The sequence below is a fragment of the Grampus griseus genome, assembly GCF_964374135.1.
Source record: "Grampus griseus genome assembly, chromosome: 18".
Taxonomy (NCBI): domain Eukaryota; kingdom Metazoa; phylum Chordata; class Mammalia; order Artiodactyla; family Delphinidae; genus Grampus; species Grampus griseus.
This window is the reverse complement of record NC_139012.1, coordinates 61,233,207-61,257,487: the sequence shown is the minus strand read 5'-3', so window position 1 is coordinate 61,257,487 and position 24,281 is coordinate 61,233,207. Positions and strand designations below refer to the sequence as shown.

General features: G+C 35.1%; 1 protein-coding gene across 7 annotated transcripts in view; it reads right to left on the bottom strand.

The window, feature by feature from the left end:
* RB1 (RB transcriptional corepressor 1) overlaps positions 1 to 24,281 on the bottom strand; it is a 134,526-nt gene that overhangs the window by 53,524 nt on the left and 56,721 nt on the right. For all 7 annotated transcript variants that reach the window (XM_082675726.1, XM_082675725.1, XM_082675727.1 and 4 more), the window contains exons 12-17: positions 23,170 to 23,257; positions 17,200 to 17,316; positions 15,875 to 15,931; positions 15,759 to 15,790; positions 15,603 to 15,679; positions 14,355 to 14,551 (exon numbers count right to left, since the gene is read on the bottom strand). In XM_082675726.1, the coding sequence (XP_082531852.1) occupies positions 14,355 to 14,551; positions 15,603 to 15,679; positions 15,759 to 15,790; positions 15,875 to 15,931; positions 17,200 to 17,316; positions 23,170 to 23,257 (568 nt within the window). The remainder of the gene's footprint in view (positions 1 to 14,354; positions 14,552 to 15,602; positions 15,680 to 15,758; positions 15,791 to 15,874; positions 15,932 to 17,199; positions 17,317 to 23,169; positions 23,258 to 24,281) is intronic.

Sequence of the window (24,281 nt, the reverse complement as noted above, 5' to 3'; positions counted from 1 at the left end):
TCAGGCGAGCGGAGGCTACTCTTTGTTGCGGTGCGCGGGCTTCTCACTGCAGTGGCTTCTCTTGCTGTGGAGCACGGGCTCTAGGCAGGCGGGCTTCAGTAGTTGCAGCATGCAGGCTCGGTAGTTGTGGCTCATGGGCTCTAGAGCACAGGCTCAGTTGTGGTGCACGGGCCTAGTTGCACCGTGGCATGTGGGATCCTCCCGGTCCGGGGCTCGAACCCATGTCCCCTGTGCTGGCAGGCGGGTTCTTAACCACTGCGCCACCAGGGAAGTCCCTCTTCCGTTAATTTTTTAAAAAATTATTATTTTGTGTCCTCCATTTTTTCTGGTCTTTCTTTTAGAGATGAATACACAGATACTGAATTGAGGTACCCCAAAATACCAAAATAAGGGGACTATATCCTAGCAGCACAGTAGTTTTATATATTTTCCTTTTAGGCAGAATCACCTTTCTATTTCTGTTTTTTTCTTCAGGTCTATTGTAGAAGTCTGGATTCACCACAATTTCTGCTCTGCTTCTCCTGCAGGCACCAGCAGGACAGCACAGCCCTGTATGTGTACACGGAAGCTGGGATAGGACCAGGCATACATCTATATAATTTGTGCACTACACGAAAGCACGGGGCTTCACTGTAAACTCTGCATAGCAAGCCAGGGGTGGTTGCATCCAGAGGGGCATCTTTTTCTAATTCACTAGTACAGAGGGAGGCAGTTCATTTTCCTGATTCCTATAAGCCGGCATGGCCTGAGGTGAGGCATTGGTCCAGATGTTTCATGGACCAGTGGTTCTCAAAATGTGGTGGCTAGAACAGCATTAGCATCACCTGGAAACATGTTAGAAATACAAATTCTTGGATCCTACCCTAGAACCTTTGAGGTTAGGCCCAGGAACCTGCAATCTGTCTTTTTTTTTTTTTTTTTTTGCAGTACACAGGCCTCTCACTGTTGTGGCCTCTCCCGGACCGGGGCACGAACCCACGTCCCCTGCATCGGCAGGCGGACTCGCAACCACTGCGCCACCAGGGAAGCCCTTTAATCTGTCTTTTAACAAGCCCTCCAGCCTTTTGATACATGCAAAAGTTTGAGAGCCGGTGGCAGACAGCACCTTAGAAAAACTCTCCTGATTACTGCCACACTCTCTGTACCTTCTATTATTACTTTGAACTTAGAGGCTAAGAATCCCACTTCCACTGTGGGAGTCTTCGCCTACTGTATTCAGTAGTTTTCTCTACTTCGTTGTATCCATCAAACAGACACCTCTTTTACTTTTTATCCTCAAAATTGAATTAACCCCTAAACTTCCCACTTCATAGTCTTGGTACTGCTGAAATTCACTGCCATGTGGTTTCTTCCCTTTTCTGTCACTTGTGTAGGGTTTTGGGGGAGAAAGGAGGTAAAAATGTGTGGTCATTTTGCTATTTTAAACCAGGGATAGTCTTGTTTTTAAAAGCAATTACACAGTCTTAGTTACACAAGAAAAAGTTATACTACTTAAACCCTTTCATTGTTGCTAACAAATAACATGCAAAGGGCTTTTTCATCAAAACAAATTCTTATATTATGAACGATATAATCTTCAATTTAATTTTCTTTAAAAAATGATAATTTTCCAACTGTTTAATCAATTACTAACTGTTAGCTCATATTTTAATAGGGCATAAAAATCTATGAATCATTTTATTATAATTCTTTATTTTAAAGTAAAGAAATGTATTTAATTACATGAGTTTAAAATATTTACACTGGACTAAAATTTAGGCTTTTCAGGAAAAAGGATTTTATGTATAGTATTTGATGAAAACAGAGGCAGCCATTTATTTAAATAAAAATGAATAGTACTTAAAACATAGAGCTAAAAAAATTACACCTTTTGGTTTATATGTCACATATGTAATTTTTGCTATGGCCAAAATAACTGGTTTCAAAATTGTTGTGGAAAAATTGCTATACTTTGTGTTGTGGTCTCATGAGACTTCTTTAGACTGAAACACACATAATATAATCTTAGCTACTTAAGAGAAGGAAAAAGTATGGACATGTGCTAAAAAATAAAAAAGGCCATGTATAAATAGTTTGTCTACAAGAGATTACAGAGTTGTTCCTAGAGAAATAATTACAAAGGTCAGGGATATCATTTTTGCATTATTATGGTAATTTTTACCCATCTCCATCTACTCAGGCTATTCATTCTTCATTTGAAACTGAAATGTGAAAAGGTTTATGTTCAGACAACCCTGTTCGAATACGTGAGTTAGGTTCTGGTCTAAAAGTACACAGTATTAAATGTGTCCAGTATGCCTATTACAAAGATAATGCAAAAGCTTATATTTTCAAGAATAAGTTTATATTTTCACGAGTTCAGTACTGGATTAGGGAATCCTATGTTCATTTTTGTTTATTACTCATGTATTAGTAAAAGATAAGTCATTTTACTTTACCTCTCTCATTTTAATGTTTAAGAGAAAAAAAAATCAAAATGGTAAAACTTAAGTTATAAAAACTAGCATTACTTAATCTGTAAATAAAACTTTTAGACTATTAAATTATCTTAAAACATGGAAAGGGTAAGTATAATGACCAGATAGTAATAAAAATAATACTTTTTATTACTTTATTAATGAGGATAAAAATGACCAGATATTAAATTCTAAAAAGGAAATGAAACAAAAGATAGCAAGATAGACTTACGTTAGTCTCTGAGAATTCTTAGAGTATAATCAAAATCTAAAAGACAAATGTTAGCCTTTGAGAATTCTTAAAGAGTATAATCAAAATCTAAGAGAAATTATCTGTTATAATTTAATGGAGGCAAGAAACAATGAAACTGAGCAAGAATAATAAAAAGTTTTTTTGAAAGAGTGAGACACAAATACAGCTGTTTCCTATTGTAAGTTTTTTTTAATCATGTTCTAAATCTAGCAAGTACAGGAAGACACCAAATACTTTTGATATTTGGGTATTTCTGACAATAACAGAAAATACTAAGAACCAACATGTAAATTAATAAAACCACAAATGCAAAGGTCACTCACATGCATTTTAAAACAGACTAGGTTATGACAGTTTAATTTTAAAAACATGACCTAAATATCTGGAAAAGATAAATGCCAAAAAGTTGGATCTATGTTATAATTAAAGGTAACTGAACTTAGATGGTTTAAGAACAATTGCCCTACAGTGGTTCTAAAATTTTACTAAACTCACCATTAATAACAGCCTCTGATTTGGCTGGAGGAATTCAGAAAATACGTTAAATAGAATTGAGATCTCGTAAGATTCTTCTACTTTTTGTTTCTTGCACATCTAGATTCCAGAGTCCTTCCTCACTATTACAGTCAGGATATGATATGATACAAGTTTAGAGACTGAAAATTCTCAGACTATATTCAGGTAATTTTCTAACATCATGACCTTGTAGAAGATACTCTCTGACCAAGAGTACAAGTGCTTCCATTTCCACAGGTTAAGTACAGAGGATATTTCCAAGCTATTCTTCCACAATTGCTACAATCTCCCTTCTCGTCTGTACTTGAATAATGAACACTGCCCTCAGGGTAATTACTGACATGATTCATAACTAAAAGCACCATAACAAATTCCAACTGCAGTATAACAGAGAACACTGCCCACATTTAACAATGCTGGAATTCAGTTACACCTCTTTCTCCCTGAACTTATTCCATTTTGAGAAGGCAGTGAGGGAGGGGGAGGTGCCTTGGGAGAAGAGAAGAGTTCTACATACTTGTAGTAAGCTGGGATAAACAGATCCAATACTGTTTAACCGTGTTCTCAGTTCTCTGTTCTTAGGACATCACTGTAAAGACAATGAACTGAAGGAAACTAACAATTAATTGTGATGTTTCTAAAATGTTCCATTCTCATAAATGTCCATTTATTCCTCACAACAACTCTGATAAGTATTATCATGCCCATTTTACAGATGAGAAAATCTGAGATACAGAGGTATAACTTGCTCAGAATCACACCAAAGCAAGTTACCTGGCATCTTTGAATGAACCTCAGCTTTTCCTATCTATAAAACAGGAACAGCAATGTTTACCTTCTGTGAAGATTAAATGAGATGTGGTGACGCCAAAGCCCAGGCTCCTTCTGCTACCGCACAGTGACAAACACAGATAAAACATGAATAAAGAAACTAATCACGCTAGTGCATATACCCAGCAGTAAACTAATACACACCGTGAGACAGCATAGAGGTTACGAGCACAGTCTCTGGAACCAGATAGTCTGAGTTAAAATTCTAGCTCTGCTATCAACTTAGTTTTGTGGGTAAGGGAAACAGTCTCAATTTCTCTGTACCTCAGTTTTTTCATCTATGAAGTGGTGATCTCCTTCACAGAGTTGTGCAAAATAAATGAGTTAACACATTTCAGCACTTTTAATAGTGCCTGTATCAGCATACATGCAAAAATGTTACCTATTATGACTTCTACACTGAAATGTAATATGCATAAGTGAGGGTCATTTTGATGCAGCTCTGTATGATGATCAGGAAAGATTCCAAATATGTAAGCTAGTGATGAGCTTTTTACAAGCACTGCTTTCTAAAGCAAGTTTCTATGAGCTACCTAAGGGACATTTCTGAGTTTGAGATTTTTTTTTTATATCCCTGAATTTCTTTAGTCCCTTGTGCCAATTCATGAACAAGGAGAATGTATAGTATGGACAGTGGGGGAGGGGGAAGGGAGACATGAACAGACAAGTCTTGAATACTTCACTGTGTCCTCCACAGTGAACTCTAGCAATTTCTCATGTGTGTCAGAGTGTTCTAAAGAAAGAAGGAGACAAGTACATAGAGAAAAGAATAGACTGAGGGGTCAAGCACAGGGTTCAAGACAAGATGGCACCTGAGCAAAGGTTTAGATATGAAGAAAATTTTATGCTTAAAACCATAAACAGATCTGGATCAAGAACTCAGGCTCACGTAAACATTCAATACAGGAGAAGACATGCAATAATTTATAACAGTTATCTATCTCAGTTTCTTTGGGTTTTCTGTTTGTTGTTTTTTAACAGATGAAGAACAACATAAAAAACCATTTAATGCCTCATTGATTCTTCAATGGCTTAATTATGAAGAAGAAAGAGTTATTTTATTAAATTGAGCTTAGAGTCTTAGCGCTTTATAAAGCAACCATCTATTCACATTTTAGTGGATAATTATTCGTATGAACTAAGTAAGTTACTATCCTTATTTTTGTACTTTTTCTGCATATCTATATTTTTTAATTTCTCTCTAGACCACTGGAGAACACAAGGTCACTATTTAAAATTTTATTTCTAAGATATTGCCTTCCTTTATTTTCCCTTCTTGGGCTTTACATTTTTTCATTCTTATAGAAGACTTTAGGCATACCTGGAATCTTTCATTAAAAACTCAGAAAAAACTCAGTTTTCACATTTCAGTCTATGAAAAGAGACCTGGTTTTCCATTTTACCTCATTCCCACCCTTCCCTTCCATCTCCTTGAGGGGATCCAAATACCTAATTTTATCAACCCTAAACTATCATGGGTTCTAAAAATACTTATATTATTAAATTAAAATCTCATTCTAAGAGTTACCTAAATGAAACATATAGACACAGCAGTAACTCCTTTTAAAATATAGTTTGCTCTTTTTGTAAGGTCTTCTAATCTTTTCTTCCTGAAGAATCCAGTAGATCACCAGTGAGTGTGCACTACACAAAGGAGCTGGTCAACAAAGGGTAGTACCTTCCCCCCTTCCTATTACTGACTAGCTCTAGGGCAAAACACTCACCTTGTTACTCAAGATAAAAAATGTATTATATATATTTTCACTTAGAATAAAATTTTATACTGTCTCATATGCTTGACTACATGTTACAGTGGTAATAAAAAGTGTGAATGAATAAACAGAAAAGATGTGGTACAATGAGAGGGGCACTTTACTAGACCAATGTGGAATTTGGAATCAAACCAATCTGGGTTCAAATGCCAAGTGTGTGACCTTAGACAAACTGCTTAACCTTCCTGAGCCTGTTTCCACTTTTGTAAAATGAAAATAGTATTAGTGACATCACAGATTATTATGAGAATTAAATTAGACAAATACTTTTGGTGCACAGCACATTGCAACCGGTCAAGGAGTATTAGCTGCCTTCCATCCATTGCTAATTAGCTGTCAGGTGGGACACAAATATTCTGTGTTTCTCTTTCCTCATACGGGAAATTAGATTCATGGCTACACCTACCTTGCGGATTTAGTGTAAAGAACCAACAGAGTATCTCATTTTAAAGCCCAGTAACGTAGGGGCATCTAGAATCTGGCTCTTCTAAAGAGTGGCCCATGGGCTAGCAACGTCAGAACCATCTGGGGGCCTGTGAGAAATGCTGAATTGCAAGCCCTGCCCTAGAACCACTTGATAAGAAAGTATATTTTAATAAGATCTCCATGGATATTGAAGTTTGAAAACTACTACTAAGAAAATAACCCTCAGCCTGGAAGTAAGAAAAGGACTTTATCAATATCATTGTGCCAAAAATCCAAAAGGACAAAGGGCATTGACAATAGTGCATATTGATTTAATTAGCTTAGGAGAGCAAGTTAGAGGCAGCAGGCATCATGGTCTGGTAGAATTGAAATAGTGAGAAATACAGAATAATTCACAAGGAAAGGGAGGGGAAAGGCAGAAAAAACTAAAACACTAGGTGAAGAGCACAATATTTTCCACAGGCAAATGAGCAGTCTAGCCCATGAATAATATATTAATGCTTATAATGATGTCCCTGGCTCAAAAAGAAAAAGTAAAATTACTTTAAACACGCTCTTTCAAAGACAAAAGCATGTATTCTATTTCAAGATTATTTCCCTCAAAAAAGTTGTGTGTGTCTCCACACACACACACACATACACATACATTTTACTGTCAACTAGCACATAAAATTATCTGGTACATTCATTTTTGTATAATATCTCATTTATCAAGAGAGTTAACGCTCCACTTTTCACAAGGCTAAAAACTCTAACTTTTAAGACTAAACTACTAGTCTTAAATCAGTACTCATCTACCATTGCCAATGCTGGGCCATAATTTTCCCCCAATGTACCTCATGCTAGGCTTTCCTACTTGTGTCCACATTTCCACACCTGTTGTTAAGTCTTTTCCCATCCACATATGATTGATCACTTCCTCCTTTGACCCTCATGGTTTATCTTACTTCACAGTATATTACAGTGGGTTACTTTTCTACTAAGTTCCAAGCCTCTTAAAGGATAGGGGCTATTTTCCATGTCCTTAGATACCTCACAGGAGAAAGTATAATTCCTTTAAAATATCTGGTGTACAAATATCAGGTATGGCCCAAAGAGAATTGAGAAAAACTGAGCTAAAGGAGAATACGGAAATGAGACCTCTGCGTTACCTTTTTTTGAAAAATGTTTCTTCAAAATGTTATAAATTGTGAAGCAATCTAAAAGAATATGGATCCACCTTCAGTAGTGGCAAATAATTCTCAACACTTAAACAGTTTTGTAGACTTATAAAATATTTGAGCTAGAAATATTCAAATCTTTTGGTCTGTCTCAATTTACAAAGCAAGAAACTAAGACAAAGACATTAACTTGTACATGAAAGAGCTAGGCCCTAATGCCAGGTCTTCTGATTCCACGTCCCACACTAGGCCATACTCACTCTCACTAGATAAATGTGGTTTGCTCAAGAGATGAAAGAACTCTGCACAGAGTAAGTGTCTGAGGAATAGTGGAAGGCTAGCAAGGTAAGGCAGGGCCAGATTATCACAACCAGAGTAAAGAGGCTACATTTTTCTACATGGGAATGCAGAGCTACTGTAGGTTCCTGAACAGGAGTATGGCATGAATAAGCATTTAGGAATATTAACTTAGCACCAAAGTATAAAATAGAGGGTGGTGCCTAAGCTGGGAGACCAAGCAGGAGTCTATAATAATATGTTAAATGCAAGGACGTGATGATCTGATTTAGGGAAATGTAAATGAAAACAGATCTTTAACATAATAATGAAACAAATATAAAGGACATGGTAAAGTTTTTTGGGTTTTGGTTTCTGTTTTTTTAATTACAAGACTATATCTAACTATAGTGAAAAAGAAGGAAAAAATGCTCAGTATTCAAGCCTGGATGACTTGAAAAGTAATATAAAAATATAGATATTGGGAAGCAAAGTTGTATTTAGAACAAAATAAAATAATTTCAGTTTTGAAAGGTAAAGTCAAATCTCCTAAATCACTTGAGAAGCTACTAGTCAGTTACGGGAATTAAGGGCAAGAAATTAGGAACATGTTGGGTCAGAGTGAAAGGTTAAAGCCTTAGTGATATTTTCAGAAAGAATCAGACTTTTTAAAAATAAATGTTTTCTCTTGCTGGCAAAGAGATAAAATATATGGTTTTTTTAAAAAAATAACTCATGAGGAGCTTTTAAAAACCCAACATAAAACATTTTTCATTATAGTAGCATGGTTGCTATATAAATATAGTATATGGTATCATATTACTTCACCATCCTTACCCATATTTTTAAAAAGTGTTAAATATGGCTTAATCACTATCTTACATTTCATTCACCTTCCTGAGACATAGTTCTCAGTAAAATATAACTTTTGAAAAAAATAATGTCTAATGGTAAATACTAAAACCATTGTGCAAAGTGCACCAGAGGTTAATGATCTACCATCCAAATATACAACAGATATCCTTTCTGGCTTTTTCAGAGCCACAGGCTTTTCTCCCTTTTGTGTTCATTTCCTGTCAAGTCTGACATTTCAAAGAATACCAAAGAAGCTTAAAAATTTGTTTACAAGTTTGTCATCAAATCAGGACTCTAAAAATACAAGCTATTCATTACAACTGTACTGACATGTAAAACTGGTCTTCATTTAAATTTCGGAAAAATAATAAAATGGAAACAGTTTTAATCTTTTCTTTTGTAAAAGTGCTCTGGCCAAACATTTGTGCAACTGAATGAAGAAACCTGCTAATGTTTAGTGACTACAAAAAAAACAGTACGACAAAACCCAATTTAATGAGTCAGCTATATTTGACAACATTTAAAGGAGGCTCAGTTTTCTTGTGACTTATTAAAATTAAATACAACAGTTAATTACTAGTACTTCTATGCTCTCCATATAGTAAGTACCACTCCGACACAATATTATTCAGAAGATATGATGCATTTAATACAGGAAAATAGAAATGATACCCTTTAAGTATACATATTTAAAAATACTTTATCAATCACTAAATACTATACATAACTCTTTCGGCTGTGATGAAGGGACAGAGACCAGATTTGTCTCAACTACAAAATCGAACAACATAAATGAAATAATAGTTTTCAGACAATGAACAACAAACAGTATAGGACAGTAATCTGTGAGAGAAAGAAAGCAAATAGTAAGCCCCACCTTTGCCTGGAGACAGTTCCCAGGCTACAACACAGGGAGGAAAAACTGAAATAGATCCCAGTGGTCTGCCCGGTTGGAGAAAACAGAGTTGAGAATTCAAGAAAGCTAAGGCAGCTAAAATTAGCAGGACAGAATAGCAGAGCAGAGAGTTACACAGAAAGGAGAGAGCTGCAAAGACAGAGCTCCAGGAGGCTGCAGAGGGTTACTCTCAAGTTTTTACCCTAGTACTGATCAGTGCAGGAAAACTACCCAAAACCAGAAAAAGAACCATTCCAGGAGCTGACATAGGGCCAAGAAGAGTTTTGATTTCCACCAGCCAGGGTGGAAAAACCTTGTAATATATGGGACATCAGGTAGAGTACTCAGAAGGGGACTGCCTCAACAGTGGGGAGAAATTAGCCATAGATTAAAGACTGCCCTGGCTTTGTCTATAAACAACGACAAAAGTCTTTAAAAGATCAAACTGTTTCCAAGTAACTAAACTGAGTCCCAAAACACAGCTCGAGAATAGTGAAAGGAATATAAAAATATCCAGGACCCAGTAAGGTAAAAATTCACAATGTCTGGCATCCAATAAGAAGTCATCAAGCAGGCAAAAACAAACAAACAAACCAAAAAACCCCAGAAAAACATGACCCTTGAAAGGAGAAGTATCAGTTAACAGAAACAGTCCTAAAAAGACATAGATGTTAGAATTAGTAAACGGGAACTTTAAAACAATTATTATAACTATATTCCATATGTTTAAGAAAGTAAAGGAAAGCACAAATATGTTAAAGAGAGATATGGAAGATTTAGAAAAGGATTCAAGTCAAACTTCTAGAGATGAAAAACAGAATACCTAAGATTAAAAATATAGTAGATGGAATAGCAAATTAGACATTTTAGCAGAAAAAATTAATGAACTTGAAGACATAGCTATAGAAACTATTTCAAACGAAACAGAAACAAAAACATCTGGAACCAAAAAAAAAGAAGAACAGAGCATCATGATGTGAGCTGTGGGACAACTTCAAGTGACCTAATACATGTATGACTGGAATCCCTGAGGGAAGGGGTGGTGGGAGTCAACAAAAACATTTTAAGAAAATAATGGCCCCAAATGTCCAGATTTGATGAAACCTATAAGCTCACCTTTCGAAGCAGAACTCCAAACAAGAGAAACATGAAGAAAATTAAACCAAGGCACACCATAATCAAATTGCCTAAAACCAGTGATAAAGAGCTGCTGTGTAAGAAGCACAAGTACTCTAAAACCAAAATGCTATAAGATGCATAGTTTCTCACATGAGAAGCCCAGAAGGATGAGATGAGGAGGGAAAAAGAAAGAAAGGAAGGGAGAGGTGAGCACATACCAAGAAGCAGCAAGGTTCCAGACTTGAGAGTTAAGAAGCATCTTGGAAGTGGATCCTGCCTCAGACACCAGCTGATACTACATGGTCAGGGATGAAGTACCCAGTCAAGCTCTTCCCAAATCCCTGACCCGCAGAATCATGAGCAAAATAAAATGATTGTTTTAAGCCACTAATGTGTCATCCAGCAATAGATAACATTTCTAATGGCTCTTTTCTGTCAACATTTAATCCTTCCTTTCCCATCTTAAAAACTAATCTTCCCTCCACCTCACATACCTCCAGCTATACGTTTACTTCCCTTCTCAGACATGACTGATGAAAGCTATCTATAATGACTGTCTCCACTTTATCTCTCACTCACATCTCATCCAAATTCCACTGCAATCTACTCCTGCCCCCACCACTTCTTGTAACAGTCCTCGCTACCTTCACCAGTGGCTTCCTTATTGCTGAAACTAATGAACACTCTTCAGTTCTTACTGACTGCTCCTACAGTGTCTGAAACAGCAAGTGCTCACTCAGACCTTTCAGTACCCTCTCTTTCAGAGAGCGAGTATGACACCACTTCTGATACTCCTCCAGTCTCTGAGGAGGAATATCAGATGCCTCAATCTCTTTTATAGGCTTCTCTTTTCTATTGCTTAAATGTTGAAGCTCCCCAGGATTCTATCTTTAATATTACCAGATGCATAGGTCCCCTACAAAAGGTTTTTATTTGAGAAATTAGCATAATGAGATTTGTTCTGCATTTATGAAAAAATTTCTCAGGTGGCTGTGAGAGAAATAGTATTAAGGCAGCAAGAGATGTGGGGAGATCAACAGGGAAAGTCCACAGTCGCCCACAAAAAAGACCATTTAGAGAATAAAGTACCTGGTCTACTTCAGTTTACAAAGATTTTACCAAAAACATCGGATACAGTTTGAATATACTGAAAGTAAAATATCCAAATCTCACCTCATCATCTGCTGGCATTATAAACTGCTTAGCAGATTTAAGAGGTCTAAACATCCGGAAGTCATTCAATCTAACGCTTAGGTATGGTTCATTTTTTGTTTATTGTTTGTTTTTGTTTTTTTTGGCGGTACACGGGCCTCTCACTGTTGTGGCCTCTCCCGTTGTGGAGCACAGGCTCCGGACGTGCAGGCTCAGCGGCCATGGCTCACGGGCCCAGCGGCTCCGCGGCATGTGGGATCTTCCCGGACCAGGGCACGAACCCGCGTCCCCTGCATCGGCGGACCCCCAACCACTGCACCACCAGGGAAGCCCTAGGTATGGTTCATTTTAAACCACCTCTAATCTTCCAAATTTCCAGAGAACAAGATTTCACTAGGTTTTTCAATAGATTGTTTAGCATTTTACATTCATATATTGCCTGTTAATCTCTCTGGGATCAAAAGAAACAGAAGTGTGCTTATTCCTTCTTATAGTTATTCTGTTCTTTATTATTTCTCAAGATTGTGAAGTAAAGATACTGAACTCTTTCCCTATGCAACCATTAAAAATACAATGATGTTCTTTCTTTCATTAAATTATCAACAGGTAAAAGTAAGTAATAATATCACTTGATGTTTCCCTAGGTAAACAACACTGAATATGTTCTTATAAATCACTACAGTTTAATGAGAGACTCATTATAATACAGAATCAAAAAAACCATGAAAGTTTGCTCTGATTCTTGATCTGGATTTTGATTATCATGGGTGTGTTCCATTGCTCTGATTCTTGATCTATTGTATATGTTGGTAATGTGGGTATATTTAATTTGTAAAAAATCCTTTGAACTACAACTTGTGATATATACTTTTCTGTATATATGTTATACTTCAATAAAGAAAAAAATCCTAAAGCCTGTGAAAGCTCAAATAGATCTATAGTATGTCTCTTCTCTAAAATGTCAATTATTCTCACAGGAAAAATTCACATATTGTGTTTGTGTAGGATGACTTATCTTAACAGTTACCCACTACCACTCCATTCTTCACAATTAAAACAGTAGTATGTGTTGATTTTTTAAAAATCCAAACATTAAAAATCATCTATAATTTCATCCCCTAGAAATACCACACTTAGAATTTAAATTCAGAGGCTTATTATGACTTCCACATCATCCTATTATTAAAAAATTATACCCTTTTCCAGACTTTGTACATGTCACTTTTTCTCCAAAAATTCTCAAAAATAAAGGAATATTGTTTTGAATCCTAGAACACCAGTAACTGAACTAAACAGGCTTGAGCACAAGCAGTTGTTAAACCATACATTTCTACTATTTCCTCCACAACTTTCAGAGCTCATGTCTTTTCTATATCCTCACAATGTCTATCTCAATGCAAGGCATACAGCAGATGTGTACTGATGGAAATAAAAGTAGTTCTCTAAAAGAATGAGAATAGTCACTTTCAGATAATACAGTGATGTCTTGATTTCAATTTCTAGGAAGAGAGGGCACAACAGCCTCTGAAAAGTACTCTATCTGCTTGTTTCATTTATTGATCTATTTATTTATTTTTGCTACTTTCATTTAACCCCCGGATTCTGAGAGTTTTCTCCTAACCACTCCTTTTCTTCTACAGTGGAAGCTCCTGTATAAAGGAGTTACCCAATTCAATCTTAGCAATAGTGTCTTTCTATCAACTTCCCATACTTCTCTCCTTTTCTATCCACTCTGTCTATACAGCAATACAAGAAAAGCACTAAGAAACAAGTTACTCTTAGACATTACATTTTTAAAATATCAAAAAAGTAAAACTTGGTTTACATGTACAGATTAGGATTCTAATATAACTAAAGTCTTAATTTTTCTATTGCCATTTCTATATACTGATAAAAATGAAAAGATATATGCTTAGCATATGCAACAATTTCAGAAGAAACCAACTCTATATTAATCTAAAAACCTGATGCTTAACAAAGTATTACCCAACTATGAAGATTTAAAGAGCATAACAGAAGAACTCCATATAAATATTTTACTATTACTACATAGGAAATGTCACCTTTACTAAAATAAAGCCTTATCAATAGGTTATATGCTATAAATAGACTACCTAGAGAATATGCTTTGTGCCCTTATAATGCTATAAACAATAACTATAATTGTGTAGATTTTTGGATTACCTTTAACAATGGGACAAAAAAAATCAGATAAAATTGAACTAAAAATCTGTATTTTTAAATCATATCAATAGCATAATCTCAATTTTTTCATCATTTTGTTGAAATTTTAAGAGTAGACATTTAAATTTTCATACATGACACCTCTATTTTAAATAAAGTTCCCAAATACGTTAAAGAATTCTGCTTTGTTTTGAAGTGCCAAGCTTTAAGAAAAGCTATTCATAAATAAATCCCTGTATCAGACAGTCTGGGGAGCTCAAAGAAAACTCCATTCTAATATTCCACTTGCTTCTTGGGCTATACACTGAAACAACATTATTCATTAAATTTCATATTTGTAAAAAAAAAAAACATTTCATATTTGTTCTTGAGGTAAATGTTAACAAATACCTCTCACTAACAGATAACTGTTATCCATATGCATATGAGTATCTTTAACTATTTTAGCTAGTTACTTACTGAGAGCCATGCAAGGGATTCCATGATTCGATGTTCACATCGTTCTAAATGTTTAATCATTTCTCTGGTCAAGTTGGCTTCTGCTTTGATAAAACTTTCAATCACTTTGTAAAAATCAAAAGCTTTTAAATTAAGTACATTCAGAATCCAAGGGAAGGACAAATCTGTTCCAGTATCCAGATTCTGAGATGTACTTCCTAAAAATGAAAGAAAAACGTAACTTAGGTATGAAATGTTAAGCCTTGAATGACATATTTTTTGGTCTGAAGGTTTTATCAAACAAAAAATTAAAACACAGTAGAAAGGCTAAACAAAAATTTTTATTTAGAACATAATTTCTTATTCTGGGGTCCACAGACTCCTAGGAAATAGGCTTCCAAAGTTTGAGTGTATGTGCATATATATGTCTTTCCTGGATAGAAGGCTCACAGCTTATATCAAATTTTCAAAGGTTTAAACACCCTAAACTTGTATCCGGGACACGTTTAACATCTAACCAGCAATGCATTAGCATATCCATTTTAACTGTCTCATTAATCCTCGATTAAGAGAGGAAGTGATTCTTTAAGATTTTGACAATTTGATTGGTTAGTAAATATGTTTTAATTATGCATTTCTTGTTTATAAATGAGGATTCACAGTTGTCCATATTTGTTTACTAATTTAAGTTCCTCTTTTATTATATATTTGTATCCTTAGATAAATTTTCTTCTGTTGTTTTTTGCAAACAAAACTTTTTTTGGACATTTGCAACATTATTTGCAAAATAATACGTGTTTAAAATTATATTTAAAAAAAAACACTATTGATGACCTCTGTTCTGTTTATCTGGTGGATTCTAGCTCCAACCTTTCGTCTCATAACCACAGAATATATATGTAGCAGTGCTTCCATATCAGTGGAATCTGCTCAGTAGTACTCCTCAGGCATTTTACAGTCTCATAAGTCTTTGAAGGGGTTTCAATAGGTACATTTCCTGGATTCAGGATAGTCCAGAATAGGAGTCTAGTGAAACTATTCCCAAGATGACATGAAATAATTCAGGTTAATAAACCACTTTATGGTGACCACATTACGGTGACCAATTACATTCTTCAGTATACACTGATCTAAAATATGCATTTCTTCTCCTTAACTCCTTAACTTCTCCATTCCGCCCACCACAAAAACCCATACCACACATTAGGTAAGTAGTTTTTTTTAACTTTAAATTGAACTAAAATGTTTATTTACTAAAATTTAACTTACTGCTATAGGTAGCCATTACAACCTCAAGAGCGCATGCCAACAAAGACATATGAAAGATGTTGTCATTCAGGAGTTTGCTAAAGGAAAAAAAAGAATGATTTTGTAACATTTACTTTTAAAAAAAGAAGAAATTGTTTTACTAAAACAAAAATTTACCTAAAATTTTGAATGGATAATCGTTCTTCTTCCTAAAACAGATTAAAAAAAAATTAACTGAAGCCTTCTTTGTGTCAGCATTAAATTTTTTTTCTATTATATTCTTTTAAACTTACTGATTTAAGCATGGATTCCATTACTCGGTAATACAATCGGACTCCAAGTTTGTATCGCTACAAAGAAAGAAAAAAAATTAGATCCCACTATTTTAGAAAACCATAACAATTACTGATTTTTTAAAAGTTTTCTCTTGAGACACATTCCTGACCCTTCTTAGGAATATGGCTACCAAGAGATCACAAAAGCTTGCTTGTCTAAAACTCAAGATTTAAGTATAAAATGATGGTTTTAACATTCCTGATAAATTTTCAAGAGGAGGGGTCCAGTAGTTGGTTTTCTATCATTCCACTTCAGTCTACATCATTCAACAGATATATGTGTACTAAGAATATATTACGTACCTGGTACTATTTTAACCATTTTACATACTAATGTAATACTTCTTGTGACCTAGAACACATATTTTCAAGATAGCTCTCCAGGATTAAGATAATAGTCTCTTTCCATAAAACTGGTCAAAGGCAAAAATCAGACCTACCTGATCTTATAAGCAAAAAGTTATCAAACAACTAGTTTTCATTAGTCCAAAGAACAGTCAAATTTTAGATAAACACACACACACACAGACAAACACACACCAAAATCCTTCATTCCAAATTATGAGTACAAATTTCATATATAACCAAAAAGAACTTTTAAATATAATGGTTTAAAACACAGACAGAATCAAAATATAACCTTACTACACCGAAATAAATGTGTATAGTAGATTACAGTTTTCAAATATATTTTATATATTACCTCATTAATGCCACAGAGAAAAGCAGAGCAAATATAGAAACCTGAATCTCAGAGAAGTTAGATGACAGCTCATATATGATAGAACCAGATATAAACCCAGGGCTCTGATCCAGAGCCCACTGGCTTACCATATATTAGTTTTAGATTTTCTGAAATAATAATAGTAATAGTAAAAACAACATCATTTAATAACATCACTGATAAATGGCATGTATAATATGATTCCATTTGTATAAGTATATGCACACATGAATATTCATATATGTAAAAGTTAAAGAATATACACCAAAAACTTAATGTTAGCAAGATTTTGATTTTTTTCTTACTGTATTTTTTAAATTTTCTACAATTCTTCTAAAATTTTCTGCATGTTTACTTTTGGTTTCTGTAATGGAGTGAGAGGAGCTGTCCCATAAAGCTTTCCATAAACAGCAGCATACACAAGCAGCTGGGATATGGTATCTTCCAATATTTTATACTATTGGACAGATACTATTACAGCATTTATACAACTGGGACAGATGTTGCATTTGAAATTATTTACTATATAGTGGCACTAATCAAAATGAACTCAAGTTACCTGTGATCCAATTTCCATACATCCCTGTCCCACAGCTTTAGCAAATTTCTCTTTAAAGATGTACCCAATATCCTTCACTCTTTTCAGGATACTTTCCTTTGGATTCACTGTGCAATTCTTTAAGAAGGAAAAACACGAATTAACATTGAGGATACTGTTTAATCAGAGAATTAACATTTTCTGTTCTATACTACATGACTTATCACTCTCAATTGTTTATACTGTGGAAACACTTCCACAATAAACTAGGTAAATACAACTACTGAAAATATGAGGAACATAAAGGATTCCATTCTGGGATAATAGTGACCAAAAATACTAGAGTACAACTAAAAAACTATTATCTAAATTTCCTGCTGGCAAGTTAGGGAAGAACAGATTTGTTAGCCCTTTCCATTATCCATCAAAAACAGCCTCACAGATATTACAATTGCTACCACAGGAATACAAATGATCATAAGAGACTACTATGAACAACTGAATGCCAACAAACTAGACAACCTTGAACAAATGGATAAATTCCTAGAAACATACAACCTTCTAAGGTTGAATCATAAGGAATAGAAAATCTGAAAAGACTAATTACTAGTAAGAAGAAAGAATAGGTAACCAAAAACCTCCCAATAAATAGAAGTCCAGAACCAGATGGTTTCACTGGTGAATTCTATCAAACATTCAAAGAAGAATTACTGCAAATCCTTCTCAAACTATTCCAAAAAAACAGAAGATGAGGAAACACTCCCAAACTCATTTTATGAGGCCAGCACTGTCCTGATACCAAAACAAGGACACCACAAGGAAAGTAAATTATAGGCCAATATCCCTCCCGAATACAAATGCAAAAATCCTTAACAAAATATCAGCAAACCCAATTCAAGAATACATTAATATTCTTGAAAGGATCTTATACCATGATCAAGTGGGATTTATCCCAGTGATGGTTCCATATCTGCAAATCAATCAATGATATGCCATATTAACAAAATAAAAGATTAAAATTATGTGATCATCTCAACAGATGCAGAAAAAGCATTGGACAAAATTCAACATCAATTTATGATAAAAACTCTTAACAGAGTGAGTATGGAGGGAATGTACCTCAACATAATAAAGGCCATACATGACAAGCCCACAGCTAACATTATACTCAACAGTGAAAAGCTGAAAGCTTTTCCTCTAAGGTCAAGAACAACACATGGATGCCCACTCTTGCCACTTTTATTCCATAGTATTGGAAGTCTTAGAGCAGTTAGGCAAGAAAAAGAAATAAAAGGCATCCAAATTGGAAAGGAGGTAAAACTGTCATTATTTTCAGATGACATGATATTATATATAGAAAACCTTAAAGACTCCACAAAAAACCTGTTAGAACTAATAAAAAAAATCAGTAAAGTTGTAGGATACAAAATCAACATAGAGAAATCAGTTGTATTTCTATACACTAATAACACACTTTCAGAAAGAGAAATTAAGAAAACAATCACATGTACAGTTGTATCCAGAATAAATTTAACCAAGAAGGTGAAAGATCTGTACAATGAAAACTTAAGACCCTAATGAAAGAAACGTTAAAAGACACACGTAAATGCAAAGCTACTGCATGCTCATGGAGTGGAAGAATTAATATTGTTAAAATGCCCATACTACCCAAAGCAATATACAAATTCAATAAACTTCTTGTCAAAGTTCCAAGGTATTTACACAGAAATAGAACAAACAATTCAAAATTGTGCAGAACCACAAAAGACCCCAAATAGCCAAAGCAATCCTGAGAAAGAAGAACAAAGCTGGAGGCATCAAACTATATTATAAAGCTACAGTAATCAAAACAGTTTGTTATTGATATAAAAACAGAGATCAGGGCTTCCCTGGTGGCACAGTGGTTGAGAGTCCGCCTGCTGATGCAGGGGATGCGGGTTCGTGCCCCAGTCCGGGAGGATCCCACGTGCCACGGAGCGGCTGGGCCCGTGAGCCATGGCAGCTGAGCCTGCGCATCCAGAGCCTGTGCTCCACAACGGGAGAGGCCACAACAGTGAGAGGCCCGTGTACCGCAAACAAAAACAAAAACAAAAAAACAGAGATCAATGGAACAGAATAGAGTCCAAAAATAAACCCATGCATATGATCAATTAATTTACCACAAAAGAGCCAAGAATATACAGTAAGAAAAGGACAGTCTCTTCAATAAATGTGTTGGTAAAACAGGAAAGCCAGTTTCAAAAAAATGAAATTATACCACTGTCTTTCACCACACACGAAAATTAACTCAAAATGGATTAAAGACTTGAACATAAGACCTGAAACCATGAAACTCTTAGAAGAAAACATGGGTGGTAAGCTCCTTGTCATTAGTCTTGGAGATGGTATTTTGGAATTGACTCTGGAAGAAAAGGCAGCAAAAGCAAAATAAACAAGTGGGACTATTTCAAACCAAAATGTTTCTGCACAGGGAAGGAAACTATGAACAAAAAGAAAAGGCCACCTGCTGGATGGGAGAAGATATTTGCAAACGATATATCTGATAAAGGGTTAATATCCAAACATACAAAGAACGCATACAACTCAACACCAAAAAGCAAACTAGCTGATTAAAAAAATGGGCACAAGAAATGAATACACATCTTTCCAAAGAAGACATACAGATGGCTAGCAGTCACATGAGATGCTCAACATCACTAATCATCAGAGAAATGCAAATCAAAACCATTATGAGATATCACCTCACGTCTGTCTAACGGCTATTATCAAAAAGAGAACAAATAACAAGTGTTGGCGAGGTTATGGAGAAAAGGGAACCCTCATGCGCTGTTGGTGGGAATGTAAATTGGTGCAGCCACTGTGGAAAACAGTTTGGAGGCTCATCAAAAAGTTAAAACCAGAACTACCATACAATCCAGCAATTCCACTTTTGGGTACTTATCTGAAGAAAATGAAAACACTTAATCTGAAAAGATATGCACCCCTATGTTCATTGTAGCATTATTTACCATAGCCAAGAATAGAAACAACCTAGGTGCCCATTGACAGATGAATAATAAAGATGTGGTATATATATACAATGGAATATTATTTGGCCATAAAGAAAAAACAAATTTTGCCATTTGTGACAAGAATGGACCTAGAGAGTATTATGCTAAGTGAAGTAGATCAGACAAAGAAAGCAAATACTGTATGATTTCACTTATATGTGAAATCTAAAAAAAAAAACAAATGACCAAACACAACAAAATAGAAACAGAGTCATAGAGATAGAGAACAAACAGATGGTTGCCAGAAGCGAGGGATGTGGGGAAAGAGAGAAACAGATGAGGGAGATTAAGGGGTACCAACTTCTAGTTACAAAATAAATGAGTCACAGGTATGAAATGTACAGTGTAGGGAATACAGTCAATAATTATATAATATCTCTGTACAGAGACAAATGGTAACTAGACTTACCGTGGTGATCATTTTGAGATGTACAGAAATATCGAATCACTATACTGTGCACCAGAAACTAACCCAGTGTTGTAGGTCAATTATACTTCAAAAAGAAACAAACTCATAGAAAAAAGATCAAATTTGTAGTTACTAGAGGCGGGGGGTGGGTAGGGGAAGGGGGAACTGAATGAAGGCAGTCAAAAGGTACAAACTTCCATTTATAAGGTAAATAAGTACTAGGGATGTAATGTACAACATGATTAATATAATTAACACTGCTGTATGTTATACATGAAAGTTGTTGGGAGTAAATCCTGAGGGTTCTCTTCACAAGGAAAAAAAATTTTTTTCTATTTCTTTTACTTTGTATCCAAATGAGATAATGGATGTTCACTCAACTTATTGTGATGCTAATTTCATGATGTATGTAGGTCAACCCATTATGCTGTATACCTTAAACTTATACAGAGCTGTACATCAAGCATATCTCAATAAAACTGGAAGAAAAAAATGTCTATAGCTTCTAAGATTTTACTTACACACAGAAGAAAAGATGCCATTAATTTTTAAAATGAAGACACCTGAACTAATAAAGAAGCAAATTCAAAGAAAAACTTAATGGTCTTCAAGATATGCCCACTCTGAGATAGGCCATTTGTAGTGTACATAAAACTCTGCAGTTAAACTGTTGCGCTTCATTTAATGTTAAGCTTTAAACTGAGCTCTGGAAAATGTCTTTGAGGCAGAATTTTCTACCTAACTGAAGTAGTTTAAAATAAAAAAGACTTCCTACATACTCCAAATGTTGGAGGAAATATTGAAAACAATATTTAAGAAGAGAGAGATTATCATTCTTTTTACTTCTACCATTATCCCTTCTAAAAGTTCTAAGTAACTGGGTAGCTATGTTTGGGAAATATTCTTGTGCTACAGATAACCCACAAATAAAAGCAACTTTATGCAAACTGGACAAACAAAATCAGTTTTGAGCCAACACAATAGAGAATACTCTGTTAATTCTTGGGGGGGTGGAAATATAAACAAGACAACAAAGAATATGACAAAACCACAGGCAGCTTATGATATTAAATGGAATGTTAACCACACAAAGCACTTACCGGATAAGCCAAATTTTAGTAAGTCTCCTAGCCTCATCCAACTGCCACAGATGAGCATTTCAGTGGCTCCCAAGCCTCACTTGATTTTAAAGGAGTAAAAGAGCAAACAAGGAATATAGACACTAGTTTTCATTCTCTCTCTTCCTCTCTCCCTTTTTTGAGGGGAGGGAGGCTAGCAGGGGTCCTTCAGATATCAAACTCAGGGTCCATCAGGAGTTGCCAACTGCAATGCACACAGGGCCACTCAAGAAATGTAAATGAAAGTGGGCTAAATAAAAAAGACCGTAGAGATATGGCAAATGTTAAATCCTGTCTAATGTCACATTCAAAGAAAATATCTTAAAAGAGCCAGAGAGAAAAGATAAACTATAAAGGAACAACAGATGGACTGACAGAAAACATCTTAGTAGCAATGAGAGCCAGGAAATAGTGAAGTAATATCTTCAAACTACTAAGAGAAAGTAAAGGTCAGCCTAGAATTGAAGATCCAGGTAAACTACCTTACAAAAAATAAGAGTGAAGATATTTTAAAAAAATATTTATGCATGTATATATGTATGTAATTTATTTATTTATTTATTTGGCTGTGCCAGGTCTTAGTTGTGGCATGTGAGATCTTAGTTCCCTGATCAGGTATCGAACCCGGGCCCCCGCATTGGGAGAGTAGAGTCTTTATCACTGGACCACCAAGGAAGTCCAAGAGTAAAGATATTTTAAGACAAAAAACAAAACAAAAAGCTTGTAAGTTCATCCCAAACTAACCCCCACTAAAGGAATGATTAGAAGATGTATCTGAAGAAAGAAGAAAATAATTATGAAAGTGAGGTCTAAGTTATAAAAAAGAATGGTGAGCAACACAAAAAGTAAATATGAGAAAATCTAAAAACAACACTGTCTAAATAAAATGGTACTACTAATAATATCTAATTTGGAGAGTTAAAGAAAGCAAGAGGGCTTCCCTGGTGGTGCAGTGGTTAAGAATCCGCCTGCCAAGGCAGGGGACACGGGTTCGAGCCCTGGTCTGGGAAGATCCCACACGCTACGGAGCAACGAAGCCCGTGTGCCACAACTACTGAGCCTGCACTCTAGAGCCCACGAGCCACGACTACTGAGCCCGCGTGCCACAACTACTGAAGCCCGCACGCCTAGAGCCCGTGCTCTGCAACAAGAGAAGCCACTGCAATGAGAAGCCCACGCACCGCAACAAAGAGTAGCCCCCGCTCGCCACAACCAGAGGAAAGCCCGCGTGCAGCAACAAGGACCCAACACAGCCAAAAAATAAAATTTAAAAAAAAAAGCAAGAAATGAGATAATAGACAACTACATGTTGGTTGGGAAATGGGTGTTTAAAAAAACACTCAGTATTTTAACTTCTAATTTCAAATTTATTTGCCAAAATATCATAATAAATAATGTTTCATATATGGCTTACATTAAAATAGGAAATCAGATTTTCTGACGGTTGATCACTTGCTGAATTTAAGATCATCATTAATTGCTGGATAGTATTCATGACAGTCCTAGAAAAAAATAGGAAGAAGTGTTAAGCAATGAAGGAATAAAAAGAAAAAATGATAAGTATCTATTTCATAAGTTACACATATCTTCAATCTCATTGTCTCCTGTTTATCTTTAAGAAGTTCTCTGAAATAAGACTTTATAAAAGCCTTAGTGTACTGCTGTTTATGAGGAATTACATTTGACTTAAATCTTTAAGAAAGCATATGTCGATCATCAGTAAGTTTATAATTAAAGAACTGATATGCTTATTTACTAATAGAACTAAATATCAACAAAACAATTGATGAAAAAGTAATGACATTATTTTAAGGATAAAACATAAACTGGCATCAAAATGGTAATATTTTAAGAAAACATTATTACAAATAAATATTAAAAATTTTCAAATAAAGACAGTAAGATATTTAGTAACTCAAGTAGAGAACCAAGTGACTGTCCTTTACAAAGACCTTCAAGATGAAAAGATACATAATTTTAGAAGTCATCATCACAAAAACGTAAAAGTAGGTCAATCTCTTTGAGATCTCTTTAATTATATAATTGTGTGTGTGTGTGTGTGTGTGCGCGCGCACACACGTGTCTGTGTATGGTATATGGTAAATATTAATGTTCCAATTTTGGAGTAGCAGTTCATTGCTACTCTGTAGGCACTGTTTAATGATGCAAAAAACTGTAGAATGTTTATAGCCAAAAGGGTCTTTAAATATTATTTAATAAAACATGTTCAGTGTTCTCAGTCAAGCCTCTCTAAACTGATATCTACACTTCCTCAACTTTTAAATATATTGCTTCTGTGACGTGTACATGTACTAATCTACTTAAGCCACAATGACTAAAGTCATAAGTGACCAACTGCTAAAACCAAAATATCTTTTTTATTTGTTCTGATACTTGATTTTCTTGAGGTATTTGACACTCTTAAACACTTGCTCTCCTCTGAAACTCCCTTCCTCCCTTGGCTTCTTTGGCTTCATTCTCTGGCCTCCCCAATCACACCTCTCATTCTCTTTAATCTAATTTCTA